General features: G+C 46.9%; 1 protein-coding gene across 1 annotated transcript in view; it reads left to right on the top strand.

Moving 5' to 3' along the window:
* Nucleotides 1–23,831, top strand: part of NOTCH1 (notch receptor 1) — an 89,187-nt gene that overhangs the window by 46,863 nt on the left and 18,493 nt on the right. Inside the window, exons 10-19 of the mRNA XM_088664726.1 lie at nucleotides 3,510–3,623; nucleotides 7,344–7,577; nucleotides 8,707–8,817; nucleotides 9,033–9,225; nucleotides 11,248–11,393; nucleotides 13,172–13,285; nucleotides 15,206–15,325; nucleotides 18,291–18,443; nucleotides 19,406–19,634; nucleotides 23,419–23,620. Of these exons, the coding sequence (XP_088520852.1) occupies nucleotides 3,510–3,623; nucleotides 7,344–7,577; nucleotides 8,707–8,817; nucleotides 9,033–9,225; nucleotides 11,248–11,393; nucleotides 13,172–13,285; nucleotides 15,206–15,325; nucleotides 18,291–18,443; nucleotides 19,406–19,634; nucleotides 23,419–23,620 (1,616 nt within the window). The remainder of the gene's footprint in view (nucleotides 1–3,509; nucleotides 3,624–7,343; nucleotides 7,578–8,706; nucleotides 8,818–9,032; nucleotides 9,226–11,247; nucleotides 11,394–13,171; nucleotides 13,286–15,205; nucleotides 15,326–18,290; nucleotides 18,444–19,405; nucleotides 19,635–23,418; nucleotides 23,621–23,831) is intronic.

Below are 23,831 nucleotides of genomic sequence, written 5' to 3'. Positions count from 1 at the left end.
GTTGCTGGGGGATGGCTAGCAAGGATGGTGCTGTTGTGCTCAGAGCCCTGGTGTGCACGTCATGTGTGGATGAGAGGAGTGTGGGCTGGGAAGCTTGGGAATCACCCAGGCACACTCATCTTCAGGCAGACAGGACTGGTTTTGTGCTCTTGCTCAGTGCCTGCCCTATGGAGAAGCTGAGTTTATCATATGGTGTGTGTGTGTGTGTGTGTGTGTGTGTGTGTGTGTGTGTGTGTGTGTAAAATTGCTTTGTCATTACAAGATTCCTAACGGCAAATATAATTCAGGGTAAGTAGTTGTGACCACAGAAAAAACACCAATGACCTTTGTGGATCCTGTTACCTTTTTAGAGGTTGCATTCACTTGGTGGTTTATTTTGCCTTCATGACGTTTCCTCTGTGTTATTTTTGAACTTTCGCATGTGATAAAAGCCAGAGATATAGTAGAATACAGTGGAGGTTTCACACTCATTTCTGTGTTATTTGCAAACAGACTTTTCTTCTGGAAGCAAGTAACACAGAGATACATGTTAAAACTTGCTCTACATTCCACTAGATTTCTAGAGGTGGCTTCTTCGCCATGTTAAAGCTCATCTATAATGCAGGAATCAGCAGTTAGGGAAACTTCAGGAAAGTGGGATAAACTGTGCTGGGATTGCAGCCTTGCACTATATTCCTGGAAGTGGATTTACATCGTGTGAAAGCTCAAATATAACATGGAAACTAGCAGTTGGGGAAATGTCAGGAGAAGGGAGTAGACCAGGGGTCAGCAAACTTTTTCAGCAGGGCGCTGGCCCACTGTCCCTCAGACCTTGTGGGGGCAGGGGGGGCAGACTATATTTTGAAAAGAAAAGAAAAAAAAGAACAAATTCCTATGCCCCACAAATAACCCAGAGATGCATTTTAAATAAAAGGACACATTCTACTAATGTAAAAACACGCTGATTCCTGGACCGTCCACGGGCCGGATTTAGAAGGCGATTGGGCCGGATCTGGCCCCTGAACCTTAATTTGCCTACCCATGGAATAGACTGCCATGTAAACATAGCTGAAGTTTATGTTACACCGGCTGCACAACAAGCCTCTGTGCCACTTTTGCAGAGCTAAGATGCTGAGGGCTGGGGTTAGGGGTTCTACCCTGCTGATTAGAAGGGGCCGCTACTTTGGGGCTTGTTTTGCCCCACTCAAGACACCCCCTTTTTGTGCAACTCAGAACAGCAAAGGCACACACCTCTCCTCTCAGCATAAAGAGACCTTCAAGCCAAGCTCTACTTCCTCCTTCATCTGGGAGACAGAATGAAAGCGAGGGAGCGAGGATCAATTTAAATAATGGCAGGAACAAGATTTGCACTTGTAAAGCCCCCCCCCCCCAAGTTGGGGAATAATTTGGAGAGGGGGAGCACTGGGAAGCTGGGAGAGGCCGAATGAGAGGAAGGCTGGATGGATATAAATGAGGTGTTGCAGTCAACAGAATGAGAGAATGGGAGAGAGGGCCAGATAATCCATGAAATGGGGCTGGGGGGGGCTTTTTGAAGTTGAGAGGCCGGGCTTTCCTCCTCCTCCTCCTCTGTAGATCTAAATAAGATGTTCTCAGGGAGAGCCAGTCCAGCACCCATTCAGAACCCCAGGCAGCTGTCTCCATGGCGATGGAGAGAGAAGGCCCTGAAAAACTTGATTTGGGGGCTGAATGGAGGGAGAGCAGAGCCCCACCATGCAGAGGGCTGGCACCCCAAGTGTTGTTGTGGAGTAGTTGCCACAACAAGCCACGATTTACTAGCAAGAAGAGGGTTTGAAGGTGTTCCCTACCCTTCAGCGTCCAGTTGGAAGAGTTTCTGTGTGCATGGAGGGGTGTGTGAAAACCCATAGGGGTCCGTGTGTGTGAGAGAGAGAGGGGGGGGAGAAGAAAGCCCCACATTCACACCATAAAGCACTATGTTTCTACTTTGAAGAGTCATGGCTTCCCCCAAAGAAACCTGGGAGCTGCAGTTTGTTCAGGGTGCTAAAAGTTCCTAGGAAACCCCTCTACTGTATTCCCTTCACGGAACTACAGTTTACTGAGTTCACTTTGGAGAGGCATTGATGGTTAAACTGCTCTAGGAATTGTAGCCCTGTAAGGGGAATACGGGGGGTTGCCTAACAACTCAACCCCCTGAACAAACTATAGTTCCCAGGATTTCTTGGGGGAAAGCAGTCTACTTAAAATGTATGGTGGCCAGAGAGTGCCGGGGGGGGGGGGGGGAGAGAGAGAGAGAGAGAGAGAGAGAGAGAGAGAGAGAGAGAGAGAGAGAGAGAAGTCATATTGACTTTCTGTAGTGAAGTGGAGCAGATTTCTACTGCTTCGGTGCTGCAAACTTCCCAGAAACAAAATGTGTAACTAAGAAGGTGCTGGAGACAGCAGAGAGTTGGCTGTCGCTTTCGCACCTGGGCACTGTGCCAAGTGGGGCAACTGAAAAAAAGGGGGCAGCCAAGCCCCCATGACAGGCTTTTTACGCTCTCTAGAGAAGATTTCCAGAGACAGGACAAGATCTTGGAAGGGGGGGGGGCAATGCCCATCTGTCAGTTTGCATTTTCACATTTCTGGACATTTTTAAGGGATTGAGGATGGGGGGGGGATGCAGCTTTACCCTCCAGTTTATGGAAAATCAAAAGAGTTAACGTAATTGTCCGCCCCGAACTGGGTCCGTCCCGTCCCCCGCCCCACTTTGGGGCTGAGGATGTTTGTGGGAAGGCAGCTGTGAAGTGTATAATGACAGCCTATTCATCAAGATATTTCACAGAAAAGGTTTTTTGGCTTTTATTCCCAACTCCTCTGACTGTCCCTTGGGTACTCCTTTTTTTAAAAATAAAAGTGACTGGGAAATTCAAGCAGGGTGTCTGGACTGCATCCTGACTAGATAAAGATGTGCACAAAGGGGTTGTTGCCAGCGAAGCCCTACTGAAGAGTAGAATAATTGAAAACTGAAGTTAGGAATGCCCGTAATTTCCAATAGGTCTACCTTGAGTAGAACTAAAACCGAACTTAAGAAGGGCCTGGCTGCTGGATCAGGCCACTGGCGCCCCTCTATGCCAGCATCCTGTTCTCACTTGTGGTCAACCTGATGCCCATATGGGAAGCCTGCAAGCAGGATCTAAGCACAAGAGCCCTCCCTATGCCAAGGTTTCTAGTATCTAGTTCAGTATTGTGCCCACTGACAGGCAGCAACAACACTCCAGTGGTTTCATGCAGCCTGGGACTGAACCTGGGACCTTCTGCATGCAAAGCAGTGACACTCTCACTAAAGCCACAGCCCCTTTCCTAAAGCCCCTACCGTCTCCCTTTCTGGTTACCTAGAGGAATGCCTTACTTGTCACAGGTGACTGGGCAAGAAGAGGCTTCTCACCTGTGGAAGAGGTGGGAGCCATACTTGTTCCTTATCAGCAAGGGAGAGGAGGAGGGTGACCACTGCAGGGGTCTCGGCCATCCTGAAGTCCGTGCTCAGGCCAAGCTCAGCCTCTTTTGTTTCCTGGCAGGTTTCAATGGCCACCTGTGCCAATATGATATTGATGAGTGTGCCAGCACCCCGTGCAAGAATGGTGCCAAGTGTGTTGATGGCCCCAGTGCCTACACCTGTGAATGCACTGAAGGTAAGCAGGGTTGGGGGTGTGGGATCTCTGACCTCTTCTGGAGGGCGGGGATTCTGGGGCAAGGGGGCAGGCCATTGCGGAAATAATGTATTTCATTGCACGCAAAGGGATTTGATTTATTAGACTTTTATATCGCTTTGTGCTAAAAGAAAGTCTCTAATGTGCTTTAGTATATATTTCGTAACATGCCTTGATTGAAAACAAAACCTTTCTGTGCAGCACAAAAATGCTTAAAACAAATTATCAGTAAGAAGAATAAACAGCAATAATTTAAGAACTTTTTTAAAGGTTAAAAGCACAGTGAACTAAAGCTTACATAAACTTTCTAAATACCTGGTTAGGCCTGTCTAAACAAAAATGTTTTTAACAGGTGCCAGAAAGAGTACAGTGAATGTGGTTGCCTGAAGTCACTAGGCAGGGAGTTCCAAAGTATACTGCAAAGTAATGCAAAATAGCACAACATAGTAGAGAATGTTACACAATGTTGGAACAAGTAAGAATTGTAAAACAAAACACACACACCGTAAAGCACGGACTGAACATTGTTAACAACAGTGTCATTAAAATTGCCCATATCCCCAGGTGAATAAGGGCTTTTACTGGAAGAGGGCTACCTGGAGATTCCAGGGGCTATATACCACAGAGCTCCGACCCTTCCCCTAAGAATAAAGTAAGATTCTAGTCCTCATAGTTCTGACGGAAGGGCTGAGTTAAATAGTTACGTTGTGGGTGCCATATACTGAGACTGACCCTTTGTGCATCTAATTCATTATTGTTTGCACTGAGTAGTGTCTAATTTTTCTTTTTCTGCATTTCATCAGACATGAGTCTAACACACACTTTGCTCGTAAAGCCAGGCCTACTGCCTATTCTCTCTTTGTCTGTGTGTGTTTAAAATAAACCTCAGTCCTGCTTCTGTGCCTCTGACAGTAGCCTGAGAGGCAGCAGTTTACCAGCCTTCTACTGATGCCATTGGTCCCTCTAGCTCAGTCCACACTGGCTGGCAGCAATGGCACTCCAGAGTTTTCAGGCAGGAGATATTCCAGCCATACCTGGAGATAAATGTGGGGATTGAGCCCAGGGGCCTTTTGCATACCAAGCAGATGCCACCATGACACTTCCTCAGATGTTTCTGAAAGGCCTAGATGGGTCTCAGTCCAGCTTGCAACCTAGAAATGCTTTCAGGAGGGGAGGAGCAGCAACCCTGATTATTGACTGGTGCAATGCCAGGGTCCCTGGCACCGACAACTGGCGGCATCCCCCCCCCCCCCGGAAAATATTTGGACTCTGTTTCCATTCTCTCTCTCCCTCCCCCACTCCTTGTGAGTTTTGCTCTGTGCAGCACCTGACACAATGGAGGCAGCCCCCTCCTCACCTCGGCTGAAAGCCAAACATTCTTGGGGAAGGGGGATGTTGTGTGCCAGCCGTTGGGGTCCTTGCCTTTGGTCTCCTCCTTCCTTCTTGGGCCCCTCGCCTCCCCGCAAAGGTGAAAGCGGGGACGGAGCAATACAAAAACAAAAACAAAAAAAACAGGCCATTTCCAAACCCACATACACACAGGGTGGTTTTTTTGGGGGGGGGGGTAGCAGGGGCCGTGCGCACTTGATGAGTGAAACTCAAGTAGGTTTGGGGACAAAGCCGACGCCATGAGCCGGCAGCAGTGAACAGAGGTGCTTTTGTGGGGGTCCTCCCGCTAAAAATCTTCCAGCTGAACAGTCTCTAATGAGCATCTTGGTCTCGCGGATGAAAAGCTGAGATGTGGATTTCGTTGATGGGGGAGGCCTGTGGGGAGGGGGGGAACAGTCAAAGCCTGACTTTGTCTTCCTTCCAACCCCACCCCCCACCCCTCTTCCTCCCCCCCCCACTCTGGGCTTTTGTCCTCCTCCCTCCTCTGTCTCCCGGCACTTCTCAGTTGCTATTATCCCTCCATACAGGCAGCCGTACATGCAGCCGTTTGTCCCAGCCGAACCCGCACACACCCACCCCTTTTGCACCTCCCCCTCCCCTCCTGGTCCTGCCCTTTTGGATTCCAAGGCCAGCCTCTCTGAGCTGCATGCAGACGAAGTGGGGAAAGAGGCTGCCTCTGGCCTCCTGCGAAAGGCAGGAAGAAAGGGGTAGTCTGTGCAAGGGGAGCCATTGTGCGCTCCCAGGGACAAAGCCAGGCTCTCTTTGCATTCAGTTGGGAGGCAGTAGGGAGGGGGGTGGGGCTCCTTCTCCTTCTTCTGATCGTTAGGGAACCTCCCCTCCAAATCCTCTTGCCACGCGCTGTCTTCCCTTTGCAGCCAGGGTCCCCCTATCCATGTCTTGGCCACGCCGCCGGGCAAAGGGGTTGTTAGCTGCTGGGCTCAAGGGCACTTGGTGTGTGTTTGGTTCAGCTTCTGGGCCCCAGGCTCTCTGTGGGGGCTTCCCCAGGAACTCATCTGTATAGGAAGCTGCCTCATGCTAAGTCAGACCATTACATAGGAACATAAAGTGAGCCACTTGGATCTGGCCATCTAGCATGCTGTTTGCAGAGTGACCAACCACAGTGGCCCACAATCAGGACCTGAGCACAAGAGCAACTCTCCCTTCCTGTGGTTTCCAGCAAATGGGATTCAGAAGCATTGCTGCCTCTGACCGTGGAGGAAGGGTGCAGCCATCATGGCTAGTAGCCGCTGATAAACCTCTTCCTCTTCCTTCTCCATGAATCTGCCCAATCCTCTTTTAAAGCCATCCAGGTTGGTGGCTGTCACTGCCTCCTGCAGGGGTGAGTTGCGCAGTTCGACTGGCCTCCACTTCCTGCACCAGCCGCTGATTCCAAACCAGCTTCAAGGTCACAGGAATGAGAAGAGCCACCTATGACTCCTGTAAGGACTGGTCATACTGGTGTTCTGTGATCAGGCTCTCCCTTAGAGAGAGGAGGCTCAGAAGGTGGCCACAAGAGTCCTTTTAGCTGTGCCCCACCAACCTCTGGAATGCTTTCTCAAGTGAAACCCACCTGCTGCAGACATTGACATCTTTTCAGTGCCTACGGTAGTTAAGACTTTCCTCTCCCTGCCCCCTGCCCAGGCTGCTCAGCAGTTGATAGAATTTGAAAAGTTTTTAAAAGTTTTTAACAGTTTTAAAACTCAATTGCAAGTTGCCTATGGGTTGCCCTGAGTTGGTTTTTGTTGTTGTTTATTAAGCTTACAAGTTGCTTTTTTACAAAAAATAACTCAAAGCAACTTATAAGGAAATAGCACATGCATTAAAACCAACAGAAAGGTAGACTCTTAAGTGCAAACGTGTTTCATATATGGACCTCACAAGTCTGGGGTTTAATATTAATGCACAAATGGACAACACGTCCAAGAGTGTCAAACTAACAATCAAGCCACTACTGTTCAATCAACCTGGTATAGTTCTGTGATATATATGCAACATCAATAGAGCATGGTTATAGGCCTCTGAGGACACCTGGCAACTTGTGGAATGGTACAGTGTACATTTGTTTAAAAACTGAAATCTTTGAAGTTAATTGTAATTAAATGGACATTTGGTGCTTCTGCAGGATGGCATGGTTAATATTCATTGTTGCTTCTTGTATACATAAGTAAAAACAATAGCATATTGGGGTTGGGGAGGGCCCAGTATAAAACAAAACAGAAAAAGATCTGTGTTGGGGTGACTCCCAATTTATTGATTGATTGATTGACTGACGGACTGATTGTCATGACCTGCTTGGTGTTGCCTCCTCCTCAGGCTTTTCTGGCCCCCACTGTGAGACTGACATTAACGAGTGTGACCCAGACCCTTGCCACTATGGGACCTGCCAAGATGGCATTGCCACCTTCACCTGCCTCTGCCAGCCAGGCTACACGGGGCGTCTCTGTGACATGAACATCAACGAGTGCCAGAGCCAGCCTTGCAAGAATGGGGGCACCTGTCAGGATCGGAACAATGCTTATAACTGCCTCTGCCTCAAAGGGACAACAGGTAAGAGCTCCTAGGGGTGTTCGCTGCAGAAGTCTTTTTGTAAAAAAATAAAATAAAATCCTAAGGGATGTTTAGGGAAGGCAAAGGCTCAGGGCAGACAAAGGAAAGTACTTCTGCACTCAACACATAGATTAGCTATGGGAATTGCTCCCCATTTTTGCAAGGGCTACATCATCTCCATTCTATACTTGCAAGGAATTGATCCGGCAGCGTGGCAGCACCTCATGCCCACTTGAGGATGTCCCAGTGAGAATCCCACAAGCAGGAAATAGGAGCATAAGAAGAGCCTGCAGGATTAGGCCAAAGGGTATCCATCTAGTCCAGTGTCCTGTTCTTAAAGTGGTTAGCAAGGAGGACAAAAGCCCTCCCCACACCAGTGGTTTCCAGCAACTGGTATTGAGAAGCATTGCTGCCTCTCAACTGTAGAGGCAGAACATAGTCTTTATAGCTAGTGGCCATCAATAGCCCTCTCCTCCTCCATGAATTTGACTAATCCCCTTTTAAAGCTATGCAAGTTGATGGGCATCACTGCCTTCATTGGGAGCGAGTTTCACTGATGACAGAAGAAGTCCTTTCTTTTATCTGTTCCAAATCTTCTATCATTCAGCTCCATTGGATGCCCACAGAGTTCCAGCATTACAAAAGAGGGAGAAAAGCTTTGCTCTGTTCACTTTCCCCATGCCATGTGTAATTTTGCAAATTTCTACCATGCCCCCTCTTGCCTTTTCTTTAAACTGAAAAGTCTCAAATGCTGCAGCCTTCCTCAGGTGAGAGGCTCAATCAGCCCCTTGTTGCTTGGTTCCAGCTTGGTTCCCCTATCGCTCAGCCTGGAAACTGAGATCCAGCTCCAAGGATCTCATTGTGAGAAGTGAGGTTAAGGGAATTAGGCAGAAGGCCTTCTCAGCAGCCATGCCCACCCAATGGAATGCCCTCCCAGCAGATGTCAAGGAGATAAATATCTGACTTTTAGAAGACATCTGAAGGCAGCCCTGTATAGGGAAGTTTTTAATGTTTGATGTTTTACTGTGTTTGATGTTTTAATCTGTTGGAAGCCACCCAGAGTGCCTGGGCCAACCCAGTCAGATGGATGGCATATAAATAAATTCTTATTCTTATTCTTATTATTAAGGGCCCAATTGCGAGGTCAACGTGGATGACTGTGCCAGCAATCCGTGTGACTATGGCAAGTGCATCGACAAAATCAATAGCTACGAGTGCACCTGTGAGCCTGGATATGCAGGTGAGGACGGGGGGTGGGATAGGAGCAGCATGGGATCATAGAACCATAGAATTGTGGAGTTGAAAGGGACCTAAACCAACAATGGTTGCGTTACAGTGCAATGCAGGGAAGCCATTCTTGCACTGTATTGGGTTTTCTTTACGGCTATGGTGATTGGTTCTGGGTTGTGACACTGGGCCAGCCTCTGACCTCTTTCTCTTACCCAAACCTCACAGGGAGGATGTGCAACATCAACATTGATGAATGTGCCAGTAACCCTTGCCACAACGGAGGCACCTGCAGGGACGGCATCAACGGCTTCGTTTGCGTCTGCCCAGAGGGCTACCATGATCCCATGTGCCTCTCGGAAGTCAATGAGTGCAACAGCAACCCCTGCATCCACGGGAAATGCAATGATGGCCTGAATGGGTAAGCTTCTGGGGAGACAACTCGGGGGCTCTCTGCCTGGCATGGGAGAGTTCCCTCTGCTGTCTCACATGATTAGATGCAGCCCTTTCCAAGCTGAGATTAGAGCAAGGTGAGAGGTTCTGGGGTCACTTCCCAGATAGTCACCTCCCAGGTTCTAATAGTCACTTGGTTGGGCACCATGACAACAGGATCATCATCAATAATTATCTATTGCTTTATTGGGGGGGGAACACCATCTAAGCAGTTTCTGTATAACACAGTAAGACAATTTTTAAAAAGAGAAAGAGAAATGTATGTACAACATTAAAAACAAAAAATATAAAGGAATATACCATGGAAGCTACAAAATGACACTGAGCAGAAGGTGAAGTCTAAGAAATCTTACCAAGTGTTTTGGTTACAGAAGGAAATTTCTGATCACTATCCTGCACATAAGAATAGACAGTGGTTTAGAAGCTCCTTGTTGCAATTCCAACATCACATTTGGTGGAACATGCTTTTAGTGTGGTCATCCAAGCAAAGAAATCAGATTCCTAAATGTGGTGATTTAATACTCCTGCTAAGTAACTTGAAACCAGACATGAAGCCCATGCATCGCATTAAGAATTTGCTGCACAGTGAAGGAGTTACTAAGACTCTTGCTAAATGACTATCAGATGTTGAAAAGCTGGCATCCCTGCATCAAGTTCCATCAATTTTGTTGAATTAATTAAACTCAATAGTTTTAATTGGATTTTGAATAAATGTGCAATTAATTGTTACTGTTTTGAATTTTATTGTGCTGTTACCTTCCTTAGTGAGTTGTGAAAACCACTATTCTGAATAATGCTTTTTATAGTTTAGGGGGCCATGGGGATGGGTTGAAGGAGCCAAGGGCATGGTGGCCCAGCAAAATTTTGGGAACCACCGCTCTGTGTCTAGGGATAGTCTACCTCTGAGTAACCGATGATGGGGAACAACAATTGGAGAGTGTTCTTGTGCTCAGATCCTATTGAAGCATTTGGTTGGCCACTATGAGAACAGGATGCTGGGCTAGATGGTCCACTGGCCTGATCCATCAGGCTCTTCTAATGTTCTTTCAGCCTGCTTTGAATCATTCTTGGTTTGCATTATCCTCCAAGCATCCGTAAGAGACGTGGTTTTCCTGTGACTGCATGGAATCTATGGGGTCAGAGGCAAGTTGCCCCTGAACGCCAATTTCTAGGAATCACAAGTGGGGCTGTTGCACTCAAGTCCTGCTTGTGGGTTACTGAATAGTGGCATCTGGTTGGCCAAGAGTGGGAACAAGATGGCTGGACTAGATGGGCCATTGGCCTGACCAAATAGGCTCTTCTTATGTTCCTATAACAGCTGCCTTGCACCAAGGAAAAGAGAGTCCAGAGAGGTTTCAGGAAGTGTCCCAGCTTAGTAGAACAGCAGATGTTTCCCAGGCAGAAAGTCCAACAGGGCTGGGGCTGTCCACTGCCTGAAGCTCTGGGGAGCCACTGCCAGCCAGTGTAGAGAATGCTAAGGTAGATGGGCCAAGAGTTTGGCAGCTTCCTGTCTTTGTTTGCCAGTTTGATGTCAGTTGCTAAGAATCATAAGCAGGGAGGTGGCTAATACATTCAGCTCTTCCTTTTGTGGGCTTCTGAGAGAAGAAGATGCTGGACAAGATGGGGCCTCCTTGGGCCTGATCCAGCTGTTGCGGGACCCTTCTGAGGTTCTTAGAACTGTATACATGCACAGTGTCTAAAAGGATCAGGGCACCCAGGGGTGGCAGGATGGCAGCCTCTTTGAGCAGCAGACATTTGGAACCAAAGATTACAAGATGGGTCTCTGTTGGGGGGGTGGCTGCTGTAGGCACACAGTCTGCACCAGCCCCTTTCAATTGCCAACTTGGTGCCCGCCAGATTCTTTGGACCACAATTCACCCATCAGGAGGAGGAGTTGTGTCATCCAAAACATCTGGAAGCCTCCACGTTGGTCTTTACACATGCACATGCTCAGGGTGGCGCTCATTGACATTCTGCTTCTTAACAACAGCTACAAGTGCGATTGTGACCCAGGCTGGAGCGGGACAAACTGCGACATCAACAACAACGAGTGCGAATCCAACCCTTGTATGAATGGTGGCACCTGTAAAGATATGACCAGCGGCTACATCTGTACCTGCCAGGAGGGCTTCAGCGGTAAGAGGTCTGGGGAGAGCGGACAGGGAGCGCTTGCCCTGGCCTTGAGCGCACCATGAAGTGTGACTGGCCCATGGTGTAACAGTTAGTGTCATTCTACAGTCCAGTCAGTAGGTGGCGCTAGACTTCCTGGTTATAGCTGGGTGGAGCTTCCTGGTCACTGCTCTTGTTCTTTTTTGAGAGAAACAATCGAAACTGTATTAAAAGCCAGGAAAAATAAGAGAAAACAAACCAGAAGGAAGGAACATTGATTAAATGGAAGGATGGGGTTTCTTCAGGGGGCGTTGGAGGCTGTGTAAAATGAGGCTGGGGGCCACAGGCTGCCCACCTCCAGGGGCTCCAAAGTTTGTAGCCTAGAGTAAACCCACTGAAATGAATGAGCCTGAGTTAGTCATGGTTGCTAATTTCAATAGGTCTGAGAAGGGCTAGGACCTTCACCCCTAAGATCCCAAGGTGGGTCACAACAATTTAAAATACAACATTAAAAGCAGTTTAAACAAATTGCCTTAAATGGCTCGGCGCTGCAATACCTCAAGGGCCGCTTCTCCCCTTATAATCCATCCCAGACTCTGTTTTCATCATCCGAGGCCCTTTGTCGTGTGCTGCCTCCATGTGAGGTCCAGAGGGTGGCAGCACGAGAATGGGCCTTCTCTCTCATGGCTCCCTGTTTGTGGAATCCTCACCCCTGGGAGGTTTTGCTGGCACCATCATCATATATCTTTAGGTGCCAGGTGAAAGTGCCGCTCTTCAACTAGGTTGTTGGCTGATTAATATTCTACAGCCTTTAAAAGCCTTATTGTTTTGCTGTTTTGTTTGTTTTGTTTTATTCATTTATTTACTTGTTTTTAATCCTGCATTTTATTCAGTGAACCACCCTGAGATCTTGTGATGAAGGGCAGTATATCAATCAATCAATCAATCAATCAATCAAATAAATGAATGAATAAAATTGCAGGTCATAAGAATAGGGAGGATCCTAAACATATGCCTCTCAGGTGTGTCAAAGGCCAGAGAGGAAGGTATGTCATCAGCATGCTTGCTGAAAACCTTTCTATTGCTCCAGATGAGGCAACCCCAAACTTTGGCCATCGATATGTTTTGGACTACAATTCCCATTATCCCTGACCACTGGCCCTGTCAGCTAGGGATTATGGGAGTTGTAGGCCAAAACATGTGGAGGGCCGCAGTTTGGGGATGCCTGCTCCTGACCTATGCAGGCAATTAAGAGTACATCCCCACAATGCCCTATGAACGTTTGCTTTAATTTATTTTTATTTTTAACTAGTTTCAAACTTTTGATTATGTTATTATTGGGTTTTATATTTTTATGCTGTTTAAAACCACTGTAATCTATTTTTAGATACAGCGGCATTTTTTTTTATATATAAATAAAAGCTGTACAGTGAAGGTGCCAGGCACACCTCTGTTGAGGGGAAGTCTCATAGCATAGGGGCTTCCACAGGGAAGGCTCTCTCCCAGACACCACCCGCATTAAATTATATGGAAGTGGGAACTACCAAGAGGGCCCCCTTTGCCGACCACAACACCCAAGGAGGGTTCTGAAGGGAAGGAGGCTGCCTGTCAGGTATTTGGAACTTAAGTTGTATAGAGCTTCAAATACTAATGTGAGCACCTTGAATTGGGCCTGGAAATGGACTGGCAACCAGTTAAAGGCTTCAGGGAGGCTGGCTAGGGAAGGATCCAAGCCTCAGAGTCATGGAGAGAGGAGGCAAGCTTTGGCAGGCTGACCGTGCATGTGGGGCTCTCGATCTTCCCAGGTCCCAACTGCCAGACCAACATCAACGAATGTGCCTCCAACCCATGCCTGAACCAAGGGACCTGTATCGATGATGTGGCCCGTTACCAGTGCAACTGTCTTCCACCATACACCGGTAAGAGACTAAACCCTGGATCAAAAACCTGTAGCCGTGGGAGCACAGGAAGCTGCTTTCTGCTGAGTCGGGCCCATTGGTCCATCTTGTTCTACACCAGGCATCCCCAAACTGTGGCCCTCCAGATGTTTTGGCCTATAACTCCCATGATCCCTAGCTAACAGGACCAGTGGTCAGTGGTGATGGGAATTGTAGTCCAAAACATCTGGAGGGCCGAAGTTTGGGGATGCCTGTTCTACACTGACTAGCAGCAGCACCTCTCTAGGCAGAGAGTCTTTCTCAGCCCTGTCTGGAGATGGTGAATCTTGGGCCTTCTGTATGCAAAGCATCCTTTGCATGCTGCTGAGCTATGGCTTTCCCCTTAAATATAAAGTAAGGTTCTAGTCCTCATGGTGCTGAATAAAGGGCTGGTTTAATGAGAAGCATAGAAAGCTTCCCATAGTTTTCTGGGAAGAGGGGTTCATTATTAAACCGCTCTAGGAATTGTAGCTTGGGAGGGCAGCAAATAGAGGTCTCTCAGACCCCTTTAGCATGCTGCTGTTTCCAGGATTCTTTGTGGGAAGCCATGACTGTTAAAAGTGGCATGGTACTGCTTTAAATGTATCTTACAGGAACCCTCGCAAGAACCCTGTAATTTACTGCACACACAGCTACAATTCCTAGCATCCTTAACAAGCTACAGTTCCCATAATGCTTTTTTTTGGGGGGGGTTGTCATAACTGTTTAACGTGGTATGGTGCTGCTTTAAACGTGGTGACAGGTGTGACCTTAGCTTTTGTGCAAATCCAGAACTTGGGGAGGCAGAAGCACCTACGCCAAGGTTGTCTGAAGGGCTGCTTGCTCCTGTTTTCTGCCCTGAAAACAAAAGAAGCTGGAGGAGTTTTCTAAACACAGGATTCTTCCTCCCGCTTATCATTTTCACATGCTCCTGAGTGGGGAGGGGGGAGGTCATATTTTGGTTTGCTGGAAAAGGAGGGGCTCCTTTCCTACACTCACATTTTGCAGCACCTTGTTCCGTGAGAAAGCCTTCTTATGTGAACCAACTTTTCTTCAACAATTCCATTGTTCACTTAAAAAAATTAATAATAATAATAACTGAAAAAGCCTTTGCGCTCTTGCCCCTGGATGCTTTCTTTTGGAATGATGGAGGCCTCTCCCGCATCACCTGCATAGGCAGGTCCATCAGCTATGTAAGGGCAGGGATTTTCTGCTGAGCTGAGTCCTCTCTGCCCCGTTTCCTGCTTCACAAAACAGCAGCATCCTGCACACAATTAGAGGAAGCCATGACTCTTTTCCTGCCTTGGCCGGTTGCTGTGGAAACACTCCAGAGAAAAATGGGGGAATCAAATGCCCCCTTCTGGAAAACAGCAAAAGGGTCCTTGGATGGTAAGGGCCTGACAAGGGAGATAACGTAAAATGTGGGGAATATTGGCTTCGTAAACAGGAAGACAATGGGACAGTGGTGGGGAGGAGAGAAAACATGAGTTGAGTTGAACTCGCACACCCCACACATAGTGTTCCCTTATTGGGGTCTCCCTGACAGCATGCAGAAGCATGTGAAATATAGGAACGTACCCTTCCAAAACACCCCTTCACAAGGTATAAGAAATATGTTTCTTCCCTGAGAAGAAAATCTCTTGGAAAATCTCTCAAGGCTCCCAGCAAGACCCTGAAGACCCACAGGCCAAAGGGCACAGAAAAGTTTGTAGGAATGTGTGTTAATATATTGGGATTGTTTACACTGGCTGGCAGCAGCAGCCCCAGCACACGTAGGGACATAGGAAGGTGCCTTATGCAGAGTCGTTGGTCTGTCTATCTCAGGATTGTCTACTTGACTGGCAGCAGCCTGTTGAGTTGCTATGGCTGTTCCCCTGACCAAATGTGTGGACTCCCCTCAACTTTGATGTATTTACACTCCAGGGCCAACCTGTCGGGATGTCCTGGCTCCATGTGCAGACGGTCCCTGCAAGAACGGTGGCAAGTGCAGAGAATCTGAAGATTTTGAGAGCTTCTCTTGCGCCTGCCCTCCAGGGTGGCAAGGTGAGGGTTTGGTTCCCATTCCATGGTCTCCAGAGGTAACCGCATGCACGTATGTGCTGGTGCTGGTGCTGGTGCCGGTGCCTGCTTCATTCACTGCAACAGAATACAGGGATGACCTCCAGTTCAGACAGCTTTAGAAAGGGGTTTGGTGAATTCATGGAGGAGGAGCAGGATGCCAATGGCTATGTAACTGCCAGCACTGTTGGAGGAAGTAAATGCCTCTGAAGTTGCTGGGAATCACGAGTGGGTAGAGTTGCTGCGGTGGCGCTCAGGCGCTGCTTGTGGGCTTCTCATTGGGGCATTTGGTTAGCAGCTGTGAGGACAGGATGCTGAGCTAGACAGGCCCCTTTTGGCCCAATCCGGCAGATCTCTTGTGAGTGGCTTTAAATGTGGATTAGACAAATCAATGGAGAAGACTATCAAAGGCTGCTAGCCTCAATGGCTATGCTCTGCCTCAGTGGTTGGAGGCAGCAATGCTTCTAGACACCAGAAGCTGGAAACCAGAGGTAGTGGGGGTTGCTGTTGTGCTCGAATCCTGCTGGTGGGTATTCCATGATGGACATCTAGTTGGCCACTGCAAGAACAGGAGCCAGAACATTCAGACTTAATAGACTGATTCTATTTCTTCTATTTCTTCTTCTTAATAGACTGATTCTTCTATTTCTTATAAACTATTTGTTGTATCCAAGTAAGTCCTCAGAATAAGATGTGCTGAAATCAGTGGACCTAAGTTAGTCATGATCTGGGGCCTGTCGCTGCCTTTTAGCCTAGCCTACCTCACAGGGCTGTTCTGAGGATGAAACAGGGTAGTAGGAAAACCATGTACACCATGAGCTCCTTGGGAGAAAAAGGTGGGATATATATGTAATAAATAAATGAGATTAAAATAACATCTGTGTTCATTAACTTTAGGGGATATACTCGAGTAAGACTACTGTTAGATGCAACCATATATCGTTGGTTTTGTTGTTTATTTTATTTTTTAAACTTGGACCAATGCAAATTATGTTCTGCTGTGTGCAGGTCTCCCAGGTCTCAGATATTGTTAATTTCCCTCTCCTCCCCCACCCAACCCCCTCGACACAGAGATTGAGAGTGTATTGCATCTCAGCTCTAAATAATAAAGATACCCTAAACAGGCCCCTGATAGCTCCCCCCCAAAAAACCCCACCTCCCTCACTCTTTCTCTCCCTGCCTCTCTCTCTCTCTAGTGGCAGGTTACTTGATTTATTGCCTGAAGCGACAACCGCTAAATAGGTCTTGGTTTGCCTAGGATGCACCTGCCTTCCTGCAGCCCCTTGCTCTGTGGTTAGCTGTTAATCTTCTCCCTTTGCTATCTATCCCTTCTTTCTGCTGCTGGTGCCTTTCTGGACTCATTTACAAAGAGCCACTCCTTTTCTCTTAAGGACATCAATGATCGTATTTGGTGCTAGTCTCAATTGTTTTGCATGTTGTCAGTGAGCTGATCCCAAAATGACAGGCCTTCAATTGGAATTCCTAGACAGCCTCAGGACAGGCAGGAAACTCGGCCTTAAAGTCTGTCTTAAAGGGGTACACTTCCTCTCTCCCCTTTCCAGCACCTGTTTCTTCTGCTGATTTTTTTTTAGCCATGGTTTACCAATACACCACAAACTATGGATAGCACTGGGGAGCCTGTGCTATGTCTGCGCCAGGCAGATATTAAGAACATAAGAAGAGCCTGTTTGGTCAGGCCATCTGCCCAGCTTCCTGTTGCCACAGGGACCAACCTGATGGTCCAACTAGGGTTGCCAAACTCAATAGAGGACAGGACTTCTGTGCCTTTAATTGCCCTGCTCTCTTTTGAGTCTGGAAACCTTAAAGAGGAACCAGCAGACCCTTTGTTTAATTTCCAAGCAAAGTTTCTCTTTGCTGGTTTCTCTTTAAGGTTTCCAGACTCAAAAGAGAGCAGGGCAATTAAAGGCACAGAAGTCCTGTCCTCTATTGAGTCTGGCAACCCTAGGTCCAATGGGAAGCCCACAAGCAGGACATGAGTGCAACAGCAGGAACTCTCCCCACTTGCAATTTCCAGTAACTGACATTCAGTAGCATTGCTGCCTCCAACTATGGAGGAAGAGCACAGCCAATGTGGCTAGCAGCCATTGATGGCCTTCTCCATGAATTTGTACAATCCTCTTTAGCCATCTTAGGTTGGTGGCCATTATTGTTTCCTGTTTGAGTGAGTGCCACAGTTTAAATTATACACTGTGCAAAGAAGGGCTTTCTTTTATCCATCCTGACTCTTCAAACACTCAGCTTCATTGGATATCCATGAGTTCTAGTGTCCTGAGAAAGTGAAAAAAGCTTTTCTCTGCCCACTTTCTTCATTTGATAAACTTCTGTCATGTCACCTCTTCCTCGCCTTTTTTTTTGCAAACTAAAAAGCTCCAAATGCTGCAAGCTTTCTTAATAGAGGAGTCGCTCCATCCCCTTGATCATTTTGTTTATTAAATTTGTACGCTATTAATCATAAGCTTCATTCAGTATCTCAGAAAGGCACCTATATTGTGATGAGTGACAAAGATTTCTTTCTTAGTTTATGGTGCTTCAGTCAGCGGAACTGGCACTGTTACAGTTGCCACATAATACCCTTTCCAAATTTGTAAGAGCTCCCATCTTTCAGTATGGCAGCACCTACACTTTGGAACTCCTTGCCTGTTGATGTCAGGCAGGCACTTTCACTCCTTTTGCTACCTGCCAAAACCATTTTGTTTAGGCCAGCCTGTCCAGATGTTTAGGAAGTTGGTGCAAGTTTTAATCTGTTTTTAGTCTATTGCTGTTTTCAATTTTTGTATGTCTTATAATACCGCTACTTTTCTTAGTGGCAATTTTATTGTTTAATCTTTGTAAGCCTCGTTTGATATTATTCTCTTTTTTAAAAGCAGTCAAACTCTATAAATTTTATGAAATATGTAAAAATAAATATCCATTCAAATTGCCTTCTCAGGGCAAACCTGTGAGATCGACATCAACGAATGCGTGAAGAGCCCTTGCCGGAATGGTGCCGCATGTCAGAATACGAATGGTAGCTACTGGTGTGTCTGCAAACCTGGGTTCACAGGCAGCACCTGCGAGACGGACGTCGATGACTGCCAGCCTAGTAAGAGCCTCAAGGAGGCTGGGGAGTGGGTTGCCCTAGGAGACCTGGACCCCATCTCCACCAAAAATTGAAAGCACTACTGCACATCACTTTAAACAGTCAAGATTTCCCCCAAAGAATCCAGGGAGCTGTAGTTTAATAAGGAGTGCTGAGGTTTGTTAAGAGGACCCTTCCCAGAGTTACAATTTCCCAGAGCTCCCTGGGAAGAATGATTGATTGGAACAGAAAAGAACAGGATGCTGGACTTGATGGGCCATTTGGCCTGATCCTGCATGCTCTTCTGGTGTTCTTAACATGAGGAAAGGGAGGTCATGTAAAAATTCATTGACATATTGGAATGAAACTCATTCAAGCTAATAAGATCTCTGCTATGTTAGGATATCCTATACCCTTCGAGCATAAAATATTTCTGCTTGGTTAATGTAAAAGATATTCTTCTGGAAAATGATCAAGAAATAGTGTTTAACCTTTTAACTGTTGCTAAGATTGTAATAGCTTAAAATTGGGGTTGGGGTGGAAAAGTCTATCTATCTCCTGCTATGTCTGAAAGAACTGAGAACATTTGTTCCGCAGTAACTATGATTATGCTAACTTACTACAAAAGGATACATATAAACCAGAAAAACAGGTTTCGTGGGAAAATGGGCATAGTTTGTAATGTTTTGGAACACTGTTCAGTGATAATGTTCAGCTGCGTACAGTTTGCAGCCATCTGCAACAGTGTTTCTGTAAGCTCTTTATCTTTGCTTTGTTTTGTTTATTATTAACTAGATAAACAAATAACAGGGCGATGAGTTATCAAAGGCTGGGGTGAATTGTTGTGCGCTCAGTTCACACAGAAGGTTTAGGAAAGAATGTGGGAAATTTTGCAGAGGCCAAGGCAGCCTCAAAAATAAAAAAAATAAAAAACCGGCCCCCATGGAATGAGAGTCCATCGCTGCCCCTTTCCCCACTACCTCTAGATCCTTGCCACAACGGCGGGTCCTGCTCCGATGGCATCAATGCCTTTTTCTGTGACTGCCTCGCTGGCTTCCGGGGCCCCAAGTGTGAGGAGGACATTGACGAGTGTGCCAGCAACCCTTGCAAGAATGGCGCCAACTGCACGGACTGTGTCAACAGCTACACCTGTACTTGCCCTTCTGGCTTTAGCGGGATCCACTGCGAGCATAACACCCCCGACTGCACAGAAAGGTAATTCAGGAGCCAGAAATAACGTTGGAAGTCACTTTTTTTAAACAATGTGCTTGGCTATAGTCATGCTCCTGTGTGTGAGTGGGGATGGTTCATCCCAAGAGAACCAACATTCTGCACACCGCAGTGTTGGTATAAATCACACCCATCACTTGCAAATTTTTATTTTGCACAGTCTATTCTGGTGATGGGCAAGAGGGCCCTCGACCCTAATCAAATGGCCTTAGAATCATAAAATCGGAAGGGACCCCATGGGTCATCTAGTCCAAGCCCCTGCTTTGCAGGAATCTCAACTAAAGCATCCATGACAGATGGCAATCCACCCTCTGCTTAAACACCTCTAATGAAAGATAGAGTCCACAACCTCCCAAGGGATTCCTTTCCAATGTCAAACAGCTCTTACTGTAAGTTCTTCCTTAATCTCCTTTCTTGTAGCTTGAAGCCATTGGTTCGAGTCTTGCCCTCCAGAGTAGGAGAAAACAAGCTTGCTCCATCTTCCATGTGACAGGCATTTATATATTTGAAGATGGCTCCTCATATCTCCTCTCAATCTCCTTTTTCCCAGGCTAAACATATCCAGCTACTCCAACCATTCCTCATAAGGCTTTGATTGCAGAGCCTTTATAATCTTGGTTGCCCTCCTCTGCACATGCTGCAGCTTGTCAACATTCTTCTTAAATGGTGGCACCCAAAACTGGACACAGTATTCCAGATGTAAAAAAAGGCAATGCCTTTTTCTGTGTGACTGCCTGGTTGGCTTCCAGGGCTGTTACTTCCCTTGATCTAGAGACTATACTTCTGTTGATGCAGCCTAGAATAGCATTAGCCTTTTTTGCTGCTGCATCACACTGTTGACTCAAGTTCAGCTTGTGGTCCACCAAGACCCATAGATTCATTTCACATGTACTACTAGTAAGCCAGGTGTTCCCTATCTTATATTTGTGCAGCTAGTTCTTCCTGCCTAAGTGCAGAACCTGACATTCATCCTACAGCTGTTGGCTACTTGTGTACACTCTTCCTTTGTGATTTCCTCTTTCTTCCATTTCTTATACACGCCCTTCTTAAATCTCAGCTCATCTGTAAACTCCTTATGCAGACACACCAGTATTTGTTTAGATACTTCCAACTTTTCTTTCCTGTGGGAATTTTCTGCATTTGGACCTTCAATATTTCACTTAATAAACTCCCACTCATCTTGGACTCCCTTCTCTTTGAGTATTTCTGACCAAGGGATCTCACCCAGTAGCTCCTTAAGCTTTTTGAAATCAGCCTTCTTTAAGTCCTGAGTGCATGTCTCACTATACTCCGCTTTCCCTTACCTCTGTGTCATGAAACCCAGGAGGACACTACTGTATTACTTTCTCTCAAGTTTCCAAATGCTTCCACTTCTTTGATCAGTCCCTCCCTGTTGGAGAGGACCAGGTCCAAGATAGATTCCTGGCATTGTTTGAGTTCCAAAAGATATGGGGTACTTGAAGTCTCCCATTACTACTTTATCTCTCCTTTTTGAATGTTTAGTAATCTGCTCTAGGAAGGCGCCATCCAAGTCTTCACATCTGATTAGGTGGTCTATAGAAAGCCCCCATAGTAAGATCACTGTTGTTTCTCTCTCCTACAATTTTTACCCATATACTCTCAATATGCTTTCCATGCTGCACTGCAGGTCATTGATTTATTCACAAGTTTGGAGATCCTTTACATATAATGCTACTCCTCCTCCCTTCCTGTTTGGTCTATTCCTTTTGAACAGTTTATGCCCCTCAATTCTTGCATTTCAGTCACGAGTCCCATCCCACCAGGTTTCAGTAATGCTTCCCAAGTCATATTTGCCATCCTGCATTAAAAGCTCCAATTCGTCTTGTTTGCTTCTCATACTCTCCATTTGTGTAGAAACAACTGGAACCGTGAATCATTCCCTCCAGCTGCTTCCTTCCTGTAGTACTTTACCCTTTAGCAGGGCAAGCACCATCTCAATTTCCTGTGTACCAATGAAGCTACTATCCCCAATACTAGGTATTCTTCTGCCACCTGTAATGCTGTCTGCCCTCCCGCTCAGAATCTAGTTGAAAGCTCTCCTGATCAGGTATGCTAGACTCTTACCAAACACATTTTGCCAGCCTCTCTGAGGTACAACCCATCTCTTGCCAGAAGTCCTTCCTCAAAGAAGCAGAGATGGTGATCCAAGAAGCCAAACCCTTCCTGATGACACCACCTGTACAGCCAGTGGTTTGCTTCCAGTGTTTTCCTCTTTTCCTGGGCCATGATCTTCAACAGGAAGAAGTGATGAAAAGACAACCTGTGCCCCAAGGCTCTTCAGCTTCCTGCCCAGAGTCTCATAGTCCCTTGCTGTATGTTGCAGGCTAAGTGTGGCAGTATTGTTTGTACCCACATGAATCAGAAGGAAGGAGTTGTGGTCAGCGGGCTTTATAAGACTTGGCAAGTTCTCTGTCACATTGCGAATCTTTGTACCTGGAAGACAGCACACCTCTTGGGACATCCTGTTTCCTCCAAAAACTATTGCCTCTTACCACTTACTACCACCAACAGTCTTTTCCTCCTCTGGGGAGTGGCAGGAATCGTTCTGTACACTGTGCTTTCCAAAATCGCCTTGGAGTGTTCTAAGGTCTGCAGCTGCTGTTCTTGAGTCCTCTCATCTCTTTGAACTGATCAGGATATTACTGGAATAGGTTACAAAAGCAGGAACCTTATGGTTCTAGTACTTCCTCCTCCTCCTCTCAACTTGCCTTCTCCAGACTGCAGTTCCTTTTCTCCTGCGATAATTTCCTTGGAAGGTAGCAAATGGATTATCAGCATACTCATCCATGATCAGTAGCCTTGGATCTGAATGGGAAAAAACTCTGAAGTCTATCTCCTCCTGTCTATTCCTCCTATGGGGGTGACAGGAATCATTATGTGCACTGTACCTTTCACAGCTACCTTGGTGTATTCTGAGTTCCGTAACTGCTGTCCTAACTCTTCTGCCCCAGAATCAGTGTCCTAGGTGAGAGCATGGAACCGATTTCGCAGTTCTAATGACACAGCATATTCCTGACAGTCCTACTTGTGTGCGTCACGTTCCTCCAGGGGTTGGTCTCTTGCCATGAGCAATCTTCCTCCTCCCTTGGGGCGCCTGTGTTGCTGTTCTGTCACAGTCCACTCAGCTCTATCGCGAAAGTCCGCATCTTGCCCTGTACCTCAAAGTGTGACTAGGTGGACCTCAGGCTGCTGGACCTTCTCTTCCAGCAAGTCAACCAGTTTGCACTTGCTACAAGTGTAGCTTTGCAAGTTCTCCTGCAGGAAGACAAACATGGCACAAGTCTTCCTTAACATTAATTTACTTTCATTTATCTTATTGCATTTATATCCCACTTTTCCTCCAAGGAGCTAAAGTTTGGGTACGTGGTAATCCTTCAGCCCATTTTACCCTCCCCAACAACCTTGCGAGATAGGTTAGAACTGAGAGAAAGTGACTGTCCCAGATCACCCAGTGAGCTTCATGGCCAAGAGGGGCAGGCATTTGAACCCTGTGCTCCCAGGTCTGAGTCCAACACTCTAAGCACTACACCATACCGGATCTTGCTTTGTTGTCCTCTTGGGTTCAAGCCCCAATGGCAACTCTGTCAGGCTGGGTAAAACTCCCTGTTTGAAACCCTGGAGAGCCATTGCTGTTGGTGGTCAGTGTACTCTGTACTGCACTAGATGGACCCAGCATTCTGGTTTTTGCTATAAGGCAGCTTCCAACAGAGATCTTTGATGGCACAGCCAGTTTCCTTCTGCCCCTCAGCTCCTGCTTCAATGGGGGCACATGTGTGGATGGCATCAACACCTTCACCTGTGTCTGTCCACCTGGCTTCACGGGAATCTACTGCGAGCACGACATCAACGAGTGTGACTCCAAGCCCTGCCTGAATGGTGGCACCTGCCAGGACAGCTACGGGACCTACAAGTGCACTTGCCCCCAGGGCTACACTGGCCTCAGTTGTCAGGTAAGGGGGCCAAGACCCCACTGGATGCCAAACCAGTTCTGCCTGCAGAGCCTGACCTTGAGTGAGACTTGCCTTTCCCTATTCATTTGCTTCTGTTGTTTCACTGGAGGATTGGGGTGGGTGGGCTCACAGAGTGAGGAGCAAATGGCTGAAGTGTTGAGGTCAGAGCAGAGAGGCAGCAGCCCTGGTTCACACATAGCACAAACTCATG

The sequence above is a fragment of the Zootoca vivipara genome, chromosome Z2, assembly GCF_965207765.1.
Source record: "Zootoca vivipara chromosome Z2, rZooViv2.hap1.1, whole genome shotgun sequence".
Taxonomy (NCBI): domain Eukaryota; kingdom Metazoa; phylum Chordata; class Lepidosauria; order Squamata; family Lacertidae; genus Zootoca; species Zootoca vivipara.
Note: the sequence above shows the minus strand (reverse complement) of the source record. Positions and strands in the feature narration are given on the sequence as shown.